Below are 14,920 nucleotides of genomic sequence, written 5' to 3'. Positions count from 1 at the left end.
ACAACAACATTACTCCACATATGTGTGTGTGTGTGTGTGTGTGTGTGTGTATGTACATATATCTATCTATTGTTAAGGGCTAAAATTCTAGCTAAACTGTCTAAACTATTTAATGACGTGGTCGCCAATAAATTATAAGCTTTAGCAAGAGTTAGACTTTTAAGCATTTATTAAGGAGATAAGAATTGATAAAGAGAGAAGAAAGGCCCTAGATTCCTATCTATTAAAGGGAGAGCACATTTCTAGCTCCGCTCTCCACCAGAGTCCTCAGGAAAGAGAGCGAGACTGAGCGCCAGTCTCTTCCTTCCTCCTCCACTCGCCCGTGTCACTTCCTTTACGCCAAAGAAAAGACTCCTGGTCTTGCCCTCAAAGACCTTCGCTTCATGGGCAGAACTCTTCTACCGTAAGTCTCCAGCAGGTGGGCGTCATTCCAATCGTTACACTATCTATCTATATATATAGATATCTCCAAGTCTTCCTTTAGCTACCATGCATGCTGCTTCCCAATCAAATACAATTTCTATTTTTTTCCCTTTTTAGAGCAAACCAGAAGGGGGAAGAAAGTGAAAACAATGAAAGGATTAAGATTACCTAGCAATTCAAGAAATGAATCTCAGACTAGACCCCAGGAATCCTGATTCCCTGGGTGATATGATCTGCCTCTTCTTTGTATCAGAAAAACAGGACTGAGGGGCTGGAAAAGACCAAAGGGAATGAGTGGGCATTAGCACTAATATTCGATGGACCTAAAAGTCCCTGACAGTGTCAGGTCAAGGCTGGAGGATGGCCATGCCTCCTGTCAGCTTCTTACACAGGGGTTGGAAGAGATGGCTAATGAGAGCTTGAAGCTTTGAGATCTCTGTAGCTTAGCATTCCATGTTCCAAACCCCCCTATCTTCCAAAGCCCTACAGTTCTAAATGTTCAAAAGCCCCAAACTTGGATGCTGATATGTTTTAAAGGCCTTTCCAATTCTGACATTCTATGTTCTAGTTTACGCAACTCAGTGGCATTGTAGATAGAGTACGGACCTAGAGTCAGGAAGACCTGGGTTCAAATCTGTTCTCAGACATTTACTAGCTGTGTGACCCTGGGCAAGTCCACTTTAATCTTTCTTTGCCTTGGGACAGATAGGTGACACAGTGGATAAAGCACCGGCCCTGGATTCAGGAGGACCCTGAGTTCAAATCGACCTCAGATACTTGACACTTACTAGCTGTGTGACCCTGGGAAAAGTCACTAACTCCTCATTGCCCTGTTAAAAAAAAACCAAACTTCTCTCTGCCTCAGTTTTCATTCCTGTTAAATGGACTAATAGCACCCCTCCCACACAAGGATTTTGTGAGGGTCAAATGAGATATTTGTAAAAACACCTAGCACAGTGGCCTGGCACCTAGTGGATACTTGATAAATGCTTATTCCCTTTTCCTTCTCCACCTTATCTATATTCTCATGTGCCTGCCAGCTCTCATATTTTTATGGCCCAAGATCCCTTCTGCCTCAGACATTCTGTGATGCCTGGCTTAAGAGGACAGGTCAGGCAAATGCTTCACAGCAGTTTGGGAAATATTTTCAAATCACAAGACTGGGTACAATGTGGCAAGGCCTGATTTGACTCTATGCACAGAGGCACTGTTCATCTCAGATCTTTATTGTGCTTCCTGAGAAGGCAGAGAGGGTTCTTCATAGTCATAGGCAGGGAAGGAGATGGTACTGGTTTGTATGAAGCTATTTCTTCACTAAAAAGAACATGGCCTAAGCTGAGGGCTATCGTCTATTTCCTTAGTATCCCTAGGGAGCTGTCACCATCCATCCTGGACAAGCACATTCAAGAATGTGCAGAAGGTTAAGCTGACCTGACTGACCTCGGCTAGACGCCCCACATCTAAAATAAACAGCGAGGCTGGTGGCAGGTTCTAGCAAAGGACAGGAAATTCAAAAGTGAACTCTTGCTTTAAAGCCTTCCCCTGCTTTTGAGATGGGGATAAAGGATATTGACAGTCTTCACTTTTTTAGGCAAGGAAGCTGGGATATGGTGGAAAGGCCCCCTGGATCATCAGTGTGAGCTGCAGCTCTGTCCCTAACTGATTGGGCGACATGTAAATTGCTGGAGTTGAATAGATTCCATCCATAAAGTCCCTTCTAATTCTGTTATTCCAAGATTCAATGCACTGTAATCCATGACAGGATTATAGACTTTAACGGTAGAAAAGACTTTGGAAGTCATCTGGAAAGAGGATAGGAACAGGAACTATGATTTCATTGAGTGATTTGGAACTGGAGGGTGTCATTTCTTTCTTTCTTCTTTTTTTTTTTTTGGAGCAATCAGGGTTAAGTGACTTGCCTAGGGTCACATAGCTAGTAAGTGTCAAGGGTCTGAGAATGGATTTGAACTCCGGTCGTACTGACTCCAGAGGAAGTACTCTCTCCACTGCACGACCTAGATGCCCTGGGTAGTGTCATTTCATCATTTCATTGATACATTCAGTGTAGGAACCCCTTTAAAAAGGCAGATTGATAGCTTCTTGCAACCTAGGTAAGTCTTAGGTTGAGACAGTGGAACTCCAGTGGGTTGCAAGTGCAGAAAACCATAGTAAAATATAATTGGAAAATTATAAAACATATAATTAATTAGCATGATAATAATTATAGTGCAATTAATATTACAAAATATAAATTTAATGCAACATAGATACTGTGAATTTGAGGGTTTCTAAGTAAAAAAAATTCACTGGCAGGAATCTATTTCTTTTTTTATTTTTGTTTTTGTTTTGCAGGCCAATGACCCTTAAGTAAGTTGCCCAAGGTCACACAGCTAGTAAGTGTCAAGTGTCGAGAGACAAGATTTGAACTCAGGTCCTCCTGAATCCAGGGCTGTTGCTTTATCCATCGTGCCCTCCCTAGCTGCGCCCCACCCCCCCATCTATTTCTATTGGAGTCTGACACCACAGGACTAGAGCATTAAGCGTTTCAGAGACTTCCCCACAACTAGTCAGAGATGGGATAGGAAACTCACATCTTTCTGTCACTGAGGCCAGGCATTTCTATCCATTGTACAATGTTTGCCCCTGCTCTAACATAATAATCAGCTAGTCCGTGCCCTCAAGGAACTATACTTGAGAAGTTTTAATATCCTTGTAAATAACTCAAAGCAGGGTATTTGAGAAAGAAGAAGATACTAAGGTGGGTTGAGCTGAGTCTCGAAGTAGGCTAAGGATTCAGAGAAACATAAAGAGGAAGGAGAGCACTTTAGGTCTGTGTGAATATCTTTTGAGGGCAGGATGGATTGTGTGTTAGGGAACAGCTAATACTTTTTTTTTTTTTTGCAGGGCAATGGGGTTAAGTGAATTGCCCAGGGTCACACAGCTAAGTACTCCTGACTCCAGGGCCGGTGCTTTAACCACCGCGCCATCTAGCTGCCCCAACAGCAATACTTTAATTTAGCCCATTGCAGGACGTGTGCAGGCTGAAATACTCTAGAAAAGCAAATTGGAGTCAGATCATGGAAGGCCTCCAATATCAGCCTGAGAAATCTATATTTAATCCTAGAGGTTAGTAGGGATCCATTAAAGGTTTCTGAACAGGGGAATAACATGGTCAAAATGATGACTTAGGAAGATTGTTTTAGTACCTGAGTGAAAAATGATTGGGAAAAAACTAGAGAAATTCCAGTTAGAGTCTACTGCAGTGGGTGAAGAAGGACTGAACTAGAATGGTGGCTGTGTAATAAAAAGGAGGGAATATGAGAGTAGTGTTTCTGACAGAACTGATGGACTTGCAAATAGTTAGATGTGGAAGACCAGCTGTGTACAGCAGAGCATCAAGGGACAGGGAAGAGTGAATGGTGATTCTGAGATGGTTTTCCTGCTACTTCTGCTATGACTATTGCTATCTCTCTTCCTAAGCTCAAACTGCTCTCTCTCCCACAGGGGATGGCTATTACTTGGCTGTGGGGGGAGCAGCAGCCCAATACAACTGGTCCCACATCACCACTGTGCTTCAGGACAAGAAGTTCAATTGCCAGCTCATTGACTGTTCAGAAGACATGGGGATGATTAGTATCCAGGGACCACAGAGGGTGTAAGATTTATCCTGAATTGCAGGCCACACGCGGGGCTTTTTACCCTGACAATCAGAAACAATCACATACCTCATGCTTTTCAGAAACCAGTCCCTCTATCTGTTGTTACTGTTCTCTCCCTCCACCCTCTTAAAAGCTAAGATGGGGGGGGGCTTTATGGGAATGACTGGGGGGCAGAGAACAAAAAGAGAAAGAAGCAGGAGAGAAGGGATTGTTCCGTACCTAGCTGAAGTCATGGCAGAAAGGAGATCTACTCAGGAAGATTGATAGAAACTGAACTTGAGGTCACTGGAAGATGAGCAACACACTAAGAGAAAAAACCAGACAAAAGGCTTCCCCTCAGTTAGAAAGTTCTTTAAATTGTGCCCCTGTATGCTCTCTAGGAGCCCCCCTGATCTGAGCAGCTTTCTCTAGCTTCTATTTTGTGCTGCGTGCCGCTACTGAAAGCATCAAATATTTAAGCCCACTTCCCTTCAGTGCCCTGGGACAGAACTCACTTAGTGCGAGCCCTTGGCTTTCCATTCACCATGGTCTGTGTTACGCAGTTGGGATATATGAGTGTATAGGTTTAATGCATGAAATCCTAACTTCAGAGAAAAGCATTCTTGTCCATCCCAAAGTCTGGTCTTTTCCTTTTCCTCCTTTGCAAATTACATTTGCTCCATAAAATCTACCACATTGACTTTTCTCCTAGAGGAAGGGTTGATCTGCTGTTGAGTGTTCAGGTCTGATTGTTTAAAACTGGGATCTTTTGGGGAGGATGGAAAGAGAGAAAGGTCATCATGCTGTCATTTTAGTCAAGCTGGCTTTTAGAGACCGATGCTCCTTTTTTCTTGTTAGTTTTCTAGTCTAAAATCCAAGAAATGTTTACTATTCCAGCAAAACTGGGTTGTTAGGTGCTTCTCCAAGTAAGCGCATAGAAGCACAGTAGATAGAGAGTCAGTGCTGGAAGGCAGATGACCTGTGTTCAAGTCTTATCCTCTAATATATTCTGTCCTCATGACCTGAGTAAGTCACTTAAATACTTACTGCCTCCCTTTTTTATTGCTGTTCACTCTTTTCAGCCATGTCCAACTCTTCATGACCCCATTTGGAGTTTTCTTGGCAAAGATATGGGAATAGTTTGCCATTTCCTTCTCCAGTTCCATTTTACAGATGAGGAACTGAGGTCAACAGGGTATTTAAATGACTTGCCCAGGGTCACACAGCTAGTCAGTGTCTGAGGCTGGATTTGAACTTGGGTCTTCCTGACTCCAGGGCCAGTGTTTCTGTCTTCTGCACCACCCCTAGCTACCCACCTTATTGCCCCCATGAAACTTTGTCTGCATTGATTTGGTGGAATTTTCTCAGCAGCATCTTCATATGCTGATGAAATCCAGGTCTGAACTTCCTCACCTCCCCCACCGCCCCCCCCCCCAAAAAAAGTAAAGGATTGTAAGGGTAGACAAAGAAATATAAAATGTTGTCTGAGTGTCTGGGCCCTCAGGGAGTTTATCTGGTCAGAGGTTTTCTAGGATGATCAAGTTAGTGTTAGGAGACTTAAAGACCACTTAGCCTTAACCCCATCATTTTACAGAGGATTAACTGAGGCCAGAGAAGTGAAATGTCTTGCCAAGTCACACAAGTATTAAGTAACAAAGGTAGAATTTGAACCCAGTCTTGTGAGTCTGGTGCCATGCATTTTTCCACTCACATTCTGCGCCTCAAAGGCGGGGGGAGCGGAAGAGACAAACTCAAAAATGTTTAAAGAAAAAAATAGTTAAATAACAGGAATAAAAGAATAAAAAATAGCCCCAGGATTAGTATATACAGTTAATTGTCAAGTGAATAGCACGGACAGTAAATACTTTAAGAGTTCCAAGGGTGGGCACAGAGCAAGAGACTGAGAAATAGTCTATGAAGATAATTTTTTCTCCTGCCTCCAAACTGTGCCAGATGCTGGAGAACAGATTTTCCACTTAATACTATTGAAGCAACTCCCATTGAGGTAAATACAGACTTCCTCATCTCATTGGTAACTCGGTAGGTGTGATAGGGCCAGTATGGGCCCCTCTCAAATCTTTGAAGTGCAGTGTGGGAGGCTTCTGGGGCAGTGGATGGATTTTCTCAATCAATGTTTTGTTTTCTGGAAAGGCTGTGGTTGCTATTGTTTTGTATTATTTCCTGCATTGTAGAATTCAGGCTTTTTGTTCTGTCATATTCTTCCTTAAGTTATGTTTGTGCTCTCAGCCTACAATTCAGTTGCTTTGACTTGGCATTGAATTTCATTTTGGGTTTGTGGTTTCTTTGTTTTTGTTGTTGTTGTTTGTTTGTTTTAGTGTTGTATTTTGTTTCTGTCAAACTTTCCTCTACTTTAGTATTTTGAGTTCCATCCATATCTGTTGTTATATTTTTTTAGAAATATTCACCATCACAAACTTTAGTTTTTCCTATTCTGCTCATGGTTTTTAAATTCTTCTTTGAAAGCTCTAGTGGCTGACCTAAATTCATTCTTATTTCCTTATTTGTGAATTTTATCTTTCTTTGAAACTATTTTAGAGTTTCTTGCTGTTGTTCATAATCTCTGGAAATCCACAAGATTTTGCCTTTCATTAGACACTATTGTTGCCTTTCCTTTCTATTATTATATTTTATTAAGGTGTTTTGGCTCCTTTTTGAGGTTTTACTCATTCTTCCTTCTGTTTTTTAGGATTCGCCTGCTTGCTGTTTCTACTCTAGGGCTAGACTTTTCTTTAAGCCTTTTCTCTTGATATCTTTAATGTTTCAGCTTTTTTCTTGTACTCCCCATCCCTGACATTCATTCTTTGGTTCCCCTCATTTTTCTCACTGGTGTACAGACCCTCTGAGGCTGGGTTTATTGGGGTTAGCTAGCCTGGGGCCTTGCTCTGAGTAAACTTAGAGGATAGAGGATGGCCTAACTCACAAGAGCTAATTTTTTTTCAGTCCCCCTTCTTTTCGGACTCAATGTTCTGTTTCCCCTAGCCTATGGCTCTGAGCACAGATGCCTGCACCATCAAATTTTTCAGCCTACCTGATCTCCTTCCTCTCTCTTCCTTTCCTTTACAAAGATGGTAAGAACTCGTGTTTGTCACTTCTTCCAGGGTAAGGAATTGGGGCTTTGGGGAAGGGAGGGTCAGGAGAATGTGACAATGTTGAGACTCCCAGTTACAATTGAATTTGCTTATGTTGACTAAGGCAGTTGTAATGATCTCAGGTGGGAGATGGGCATTAAGTATTAAGATTTTCCACTGTTAATTCTTGGTGTCTTTATCTTGTGCAGGGAGTTCTGATTTGTTATCTTGTGGAATCAGCTGTAATCACTCTGTCTCTGGTACATAATTCCTCTCTTTTGAGAATTGGGGTGGAAGAGGTGTACAGAAAGTGTCTTTTTCCATTTTGCTGGTGATCTACCTAGACCCAGAGAGCTGGGTCTTAGTCCTGACTTTGCTATTAGCAAGCATGTAAACAGGTACTATGGGATAGGCTTGATATGACTGAGAGTTGCTGGGAGGAAGGCAGATTGTTGCAAATTATAAGGAGGATCCTTCTGATAAGGAGAACTGTCTAGGACTGTTAAGGACTGCTTCAGAAGTGAATGGATTCCTCTGTCCCTTAGAGGCTTTGGAATCTTGAATGATCAGAGGGATGCTTTAAAAGGATTCCTGCACTAGAAATGGGATTGGGCTCAATGACCCTCTGAAGTTCCTTCCCAATCTCAGATTCTGCAATTCAATGGCTCTGGGATTTGGAGCCCGAGAGAGCATCTGTAATTTGCTCATCCCTACAGGGAAGAACTGCCAGCTTCCTGGACTTGAAGGCAGCATTCAAATGGAGCTTTTGACAGGGAGTGTCAGCTCATCCTGCCGAGCGTTATTTTTAGCACCAGGGAGGTAAGAAGTAGAGAGTCGGGGTGTCAGGGGAGGGAACTGCACGGCTCTGTTTGCTCTGCTTTGAATTGGGGTAGGAAGGGGAGAGAATGAGAGGAACATGTAGGAAGCATCAGATGAACCAACTTGCAGTCAGAGCCTTATAGGTGTGGGATACACTGGACTTCTTTATAACCAGCTCCAGGCAGGAGGCAGATTGGTACCCACCAAGTATACCTGATAAGCTCGAAAGAAGAAGAAAGTTCATCTTATTCAATCATAATTCCTTAACTTTTTCTGTCACAAATCTGTTCAATTTCAGTTTAAAAAAAACCCCCAAACCTCCAGAGTTTCTCCTTCACCTCAAACCAAGTAGACTAGAAACTTCCCAAAGGTTAATAGAATAATATGGAAGGGATTTTAGAGATCATCCAGTCCAACTCTTTCATTTTACATGTGAGAAAACTGAGGCCTAAAGGGGTGAAATGACTACTCAAGATCATGTAAGTAATAGGTAGCTCTTTGTATCCATCTCACTACTTGGCAGAGATCCTATAAACAACAGGTGTAAGTGCTAGGTGATTGACTGGCTGACCTTCAGCTCTGAACATTTTCATCTTCTATCTTCCCAGCTTTCATGCAAGGCTTTTCTCCCCCAGCTACTACCTTGGATCTACATTTCCTTTCCTGCGAAATACCCCAATCAGGATGAGGGAAGTTTCCCTAGGGATTAACAGTTTAAGGTGCTCTCAACTTCTCTCAACTCCAATAGGGCTTTTGGGCAATTATAATGTTAAACACACAGGTAAGGAGCACTTCTGTAAGATTGTAAACTTCCTGAGAACAAGGAATTGTCATATTTTTTACAGATATCCACAGCCCCCAATGGTATTTACCACAGTGCTGCGCTCATAGGAGAAATTTAGTAAATTTGTACATTTCAATTGAATCTGGATTTAAATTGGATTCTGTCCCTCCTGTCACTGGAACAGAGATGCCCTTTTAATCTCCTTGATAGATCAGATAGCTCTTCACTAGGAATCCAGAGAGCTGGGTCTTCATCCTGAATTTGCTATTAAGTCATTTGATGATCTTGGGCAAATTGCTTCCCCTTTTCTTTTCTTTTCTTTTCTTTTCTTTTCTTTTCTTTTCTTTTCTTTTCTTTTCTTTTCTTTTCTCTTCTCTTCTCTTTTCTTCTTTTCTTTTCTCTTCTCTTCTCTTCTTTCCTCTTCTTTTCTTTCTCTCTCTTTTCTTTTCCTTTCTTTTCTTTTCTTTCTCTCTCTTTTAAGACAATTGGGGTTCAATGACTTGCCCAGAGTCACATAGCTAATAAGTGTCTGAGGCCAAATTTGTACTCAGGTCCAGGGCTAGTGCTCTAACCACTGTACTACATAGCTGCTCCCTTGCTTCCCCTTTTCTGAACCTTCATTTCCCCCTCTATAAAATAAGAGGTCTCCCAGATGGTCTTCCTGGTCTCTTTCAGATCTAAGTGGCCATGATTCTATTTTCCTAGCGAGACTGTTTCCCATGAAGCTGTCTGGATATGACTGCTGGTATCAGCTCCCAAATTGTCCCCTAGGAACTGTTAATTACTAATCTTCCTCTGAATAGCTGTCCAGGACTAAAGTGAATTTCCTTTTAAACACTTGACACTAGGCAGCAGCTTCCCAATGCTTGCTAAAGGCAAGAGTGGGTGACTCACAGGGGGAAAGGATAGGAAGAGGCCACCCTTTCCTTTCCCTTCAGAATCTTTGCCAGTCTCCCTCCCACCCTTGCTCCAACTTCCTAATTTCTTTGCTGGGGAAGGATCACTAGGGAGATCTGTTAGTTTCATTAGCCTCTCCTTCTACATCAAGGATCAAACTGCTCTGGGCTCCAGGAACTCCAGGGTACAGAGCTAAATATACCCTTGCACATGCTTGCACATGTGTGGCGTGTGTGTCAATCCATGCACAATGTGTATGTGAAAGCTTGGCCTAGAGTGCATTGTTACATAAGGGAGTATTTACACATCCTGAAGGTCTGAGCAGCAGCAGACCTGGGAGGGCAGTCAGCTATCTCAGCACCCAGGAGAGCAGCCCTTTATCAGCTACCAGTGTTGCTGAAGGTAGATTTTCAAAGTGGCAACCATCCCATGGCCATACCCCCAGGCACAGAGCTCACCCCCAGGGATGAGTTTAGAAAGCTAGCTTGAGCAGTAGCATCCTCCCATTACAAAGCCTAGCTATGTAGGAAGGTCCAATCAGAAAGCCTCACAATAAACAGCCAGTTTCTGCCCCACTCTTGGCTTCCAGTCTACCTTTAATTGAATGATTATGGCATGTTTCTTATTACTCTGAAGGTCCAGAGAACCTAGAGAGAGGAAGTATGGCATGGTAGCTAGAGTACTGGAGTTGGGTCAAGAATCATAAGGGTGAAGGAAAGGGAACAAGCATTTATTAAACACCTACTGTGTGCCATTTCATTGTGAGAAATATCTCATCTAATCCTCAAAACATCCTTATGAGATATGTGCTATTATTATCCTCATTTTATACTTGAGAAAACTAAGGTAAAGATCAGTTAAATTGACTATCCCAGGGTCACAAAGTAAACATCTCAGGCTGGATTTGAACTCAGGTAATACTGATATAGCTCTAGAGTTAGATGGGAACTTAGAGGCCATCTCGTTCAACTCACTTGTTTTATCCTCGCTAGGAAAATAGAATCATGGCCACTTAGATCTGGAAGAGACCAGGAAGACCATCTGGGAGACCTCTTATTTTATAGAGGGGGAAATGAAGGTTCAGAAAAGGGGAAGCAAGGGAGCAGTTGAGGGAATGGAGTCCCAGAGAGGTTTAGTAACTTGCCCTTAGTCATGCAGGGAGTAAGTAGAAGAACTGGGTTTGGAAGCCAGATCATCACACTCCCAATCCAAGACTTTCCACTGTACCATGTAAAGAAAAATCACAGATGTGATTCCAGCAGGTCTTCCTCTCAGAGATGAAAGCAACCCCAGCTGTCATCTCATTAAGCCCAAACCTGTATGGGCTACCATGCCTATTATGCTGTAACATTTCCTGAGAAGGGGCTCTTCACACCTCTGCTTGAAGACCTTCAATGAGGAGGGACTCTCTACCACCCAAGGCACTCTATCCCCCTCTTTGGGCAGCTCTAATTGATAGCCAGTCTGTCCTGACTTCAAGTCCAAATTTGCTTCTTCACAAGTTCTACCCATTTTTCTTGGTTCTGCCTTCTGGGAAGACCAAGGTTCAAATCCCACCTGTGATACTTGCCAGCTATAAAGTTATGAACAAGTCATGTAACTTCCAGGAGTCTCAGTTTCCTCATATGCAAAATAAGGGTAATTGTACTTTAGTACCTATCCCATGAGGTAATTTGGAGGTTTGATTGAGATAATGTGGGGTACCCTTAAAGTTTAGTGTAGTTTTTAAGCTGATATTCCGTATACAGAATTTTGCAAACTTTAAAGTATTATATAAATGTCAGTTATTATCTTCCTTGTTACTGAATGATAAGGAATGAAAAAAAAGCATTTATTAAGCCCTTATGGTGTGCCAGGTCATGTGCTATACAATGGTAATGAAAATACAAAAGAGAGAAAGGAAGTCCTACTCAGGAAGAACTTATATTCTTATCAAGAAAGATAGCATATATGGAAGAATAGTCCAGGGAAGGTGTTTGATCTGAGAAGTCACAGGGATGGTGAATGGAAACATAGGGCAAGTCAATCAACACAGATTTTCCAGAAATGATGGTAGTATTGATCTGATTACCACCTTCAGAGCAAGGGGTGAAAAGATTTGGGGGGGATATATGTGGTAGCATTACAGGAAGATGACTGGAGGTCTGGAGGGGGCTAGATGTAGCAGGGTCTCACCAATCAGGACAGTCCAGCTCTAACACGGGAGTCCCAACAGCAGTATCAGAGTGAGATGGTGCTGTAGTTACATGGGCATGCTGAAGCATGGTCAGAAGTTTGGAGATAGCTATATGTTATCATTATCACCACCACCACCTCCATCATCAACATCATGATTCTGGTCAAATAAAAAGTATCTGAGTAGGGCAGGAATTCCAGCAGGTCATCTTTCCTGGGGCCATGCTGTAAGTTAGTGGTAAATCCAGTAAGTTCCCACCATTTTTGGTTTAGATTTGATCATGATACTTATTCCAAGTGAGGTCCAAATGTTGATCAGCCAAAATGCTCCAGTATTCTATTTCATCTCATTTTCTGATCAACTGGAAGTTAACCCCCAAAATGATTTCAACTCTTATCTTTGAAGTGCCTTCATCTATTTTCCTACTCTGAGGAAGTCCAGTCTGGGGAATACAATTGGAACTGCCTTTCTGAAGCAGGAACTCAGGGTTATCATTCTATAAATTTTCATTATGTAACACTGGAGATAGGGATGGGGGGAGGGATTGTAGGAGATTGGCTTAAGCATCTTTTAGGAGCTACTTTTGGGGCCAGATCCCTTATAATCATCTTGTTTTCATATGACACACCTCTTTCTCAGAAAATCTAAGCATAGCCAAAATACATATTTACATATATACAGGAATAAATAAATAAATAAATGAATTTCTGTTCACCAAAGGGTCTAGATAGTTGGGATTTTGCAACCAATGACTTTTGCCACACCAGGGATAATCTTCTTGTCTTTACTTTTTACAATATCCATGGTTTAATTATACAATAGAAGGAAAGTCCTAGAAAATTGAATGGGCAGTTAGATGGCACAAAGGACAGAATACTGGGCCTGGAGTCAGGAAGACTCATCTTTCTGAGTTCAAATCTGGCCCTAGATACTTACTAGCTGTGTGACCCTGGGCAAATCACTTAACCTGTTTGTCTCAGTTTCTTTATCTACAAAATGAACTGGATAAGGAAATGGCAAACCATTCCAGTGTCTTTGCCAAGAAAACTCCAAATGGGGTCATGAAAAGTTGGACACAAATGAAATGACTGAACAACAAAAACAGAAAATTTATTATAAAACAGAGCCTAGACTAGTGGGAGTTTCATTCTCTTTGTGAACTCATGTGAAGTTGGAGAAGGAATGCTGATGAGTGACAGGGAGAAGTTATAGCCCAATCACTGGCAAAGCTGATGGGGATCACAGAGATGGGGATATTTGGGAAAGAGTTTAAGTCTTTAACTGCTGTCTCAGCCACTCACTACCTCCCTGACCTTGGCAAGTCACTTAAAACTCTCTGAATCTCAGTTTTCTCCCTGAAAAAAATGAAGGAAGTTGGACTAGGTGGCATCTAAAGTTTCCTTCCATCTCAAAAATCTGTTTTCTGTGGGGTAATACATGGATTAAAAAACTTCAAGGAGCTGGATACAGCTCCCAAGGTTTGTTATATAGTCCTTTGCAAGAAGAATTTATAATCAGATGAACAAGCCTTTGAAGAAGAACAAGTATTTAGGTGGCAGTAAGAATAAATAAATTCTAGAAACTCAAGAACAAGCCTGAAATTTGAGGACCACTGTTGGCTTAGTGGAAGAAGAATTGGGCTAGAAATTAGGAAAACTAAGTTTGGATTCTAGTCCTTGTTCTCCCCTTAATTTTCTATTTTGACCTTTGGCCTTAGTTATCTCATCCATAAAACAAGAAAGTTAAACTCTCTTATCTCTAATGTTCTTCTAGATCTAACATGCTATATCATAAGGTCCTTTCCATATCTGAAGGTCCAATCTAACTCTAATACATTATATTAGCATAACACAGCACAATGCTCAGCACATAGTAGGTACTTGATACACATTTATTGACTGAATGATTTATATTCCAAAGTCCCATCTAGTTCTAACATCCTGTATCCTAGGATCCCCTCCCATCCCTTAATATTCCTGAATTCTGTCACTATTACTATACACACTAAAACTGGAGTTTTGTTCCTTATAGCCGGGCAGTCCTTCAGGAGGTACTTGAGACAGACTTGAGCAACGAGGCCTTTCCCTTTTCCACTCACAAACTGGTGAAAGCTGCCGGGCACCTGGTATGTACCAAATGTTCACCAACCATCTCCTTTCATTATACAGCTAACCCCTTGCACACACCGTGTACATGGCTGACATTCAGCAAGTACTTTTTGATTGTCTGGTGGGCACAGACAGATTAGTTTCTCTGTTTCTGTAGAAGATGCCAAAAGCCTGGCTCCATGGGATGGCATGGATGAAGGTCAGTTTCAATGGGCAGTGGGGAGTTTGTTGCCCATGGTCATGGCAGCAACAAATGATGTGGCTGGGACATGACATGATAGCATTGGAATGGAAAGAACAGGGCAAATGTTGCACTTTGTCTGCAAATGGCCCTGTCTCTGAGTCTCCACCCTGGGGGCTTGGGAGTTCTTGGTGGTAGAGAGAGGATGGAGGAGAGGAGGAAAGGAAATGTCAGAAATCTCCTTACTACCATCAACCCTACAGAAAGAGATTTTTCACCCTAAGGTTCAGATCCAAGGCTGGGTAGTAGAGTGGAAAGAATGCTATAATTGAATCCAGAGACCAGGGTTGTGGTATAGTGGAAAGAGCACTATACTTTGAATCAGAGGACCTCAGTTCAAATCCTATCTCCATCATTAGCTACCTATATGACCTTTGGAAAACTATTATATCTTTCTGGGCCTCAGTTTCCTCATCTGTAAAATGAAGAGATTGGAGATGACCTCTAGTGTCCTTCCTGTTTTATATCTCTGATCCTGTAATATCCTCTTAATCAGTGACCTTGAACAAAAAACTTAATCTCTTTTTCTTTAATAATATTTTATTTCCCCCAATTACATGTTAAAACAATTAAGAAAATTTTTTTAAAGTTTTGCGTTTCAAATTCTATCCCTCCTTCCCTTTTCCCCTCCCTAAGGTGGTCAACAATCTGATATAGGTTATATGTGTGCAATTGTGTAAACATTTCCATTATTAGTCATTGTGTACAAGAAGACTCGAACAAAAAATAGAAAGGAAGGATGGAA

The 14,920-nt window shown here is 41.8% G+C and overlaps 1 protein-coding gene across 1 annotated transcript in view; it reads left to right on the top strand.

Annotated features, from left to right (window-relative positions):
* Positions 1-14,920, top strand: part of SARDH (sarcosine dehydrogenase) — a 145,519-nt gene that overhangs the window by 70,896 nt on the left and 59,703 nt on the right. Inside the window, 2 exon segments of the mRNA XM_043989221.1 lie at positions 3,928-4,075; positions 13,858-13,951. Of these exon segments, the coding sequence (XP_043845156.1) occupies positions 3,928-4,075; positions 13,858-13,951 (242 nt within the window).

The sequence above is a fragment of the Dromiciops gliroides genome, chromosome 2 (genome assembly GCF_019393635.1).
Source record: "Dromiciops gliroides isolate mDroGli1 chromosome 2, mDroGli1.pri, whole genome shotgun sequence".
Taxonomy (NCBI): domain Eukaryota; kingdom Metazoa; phylum Chordata; class Mammalia; order Microbiotheria; family Microbiotheriidae; genus Dromiciops; species Dromiciops gliroides.
This window is presented reverse-complemented; position numbering and strand designations above follow the sequence as displayed.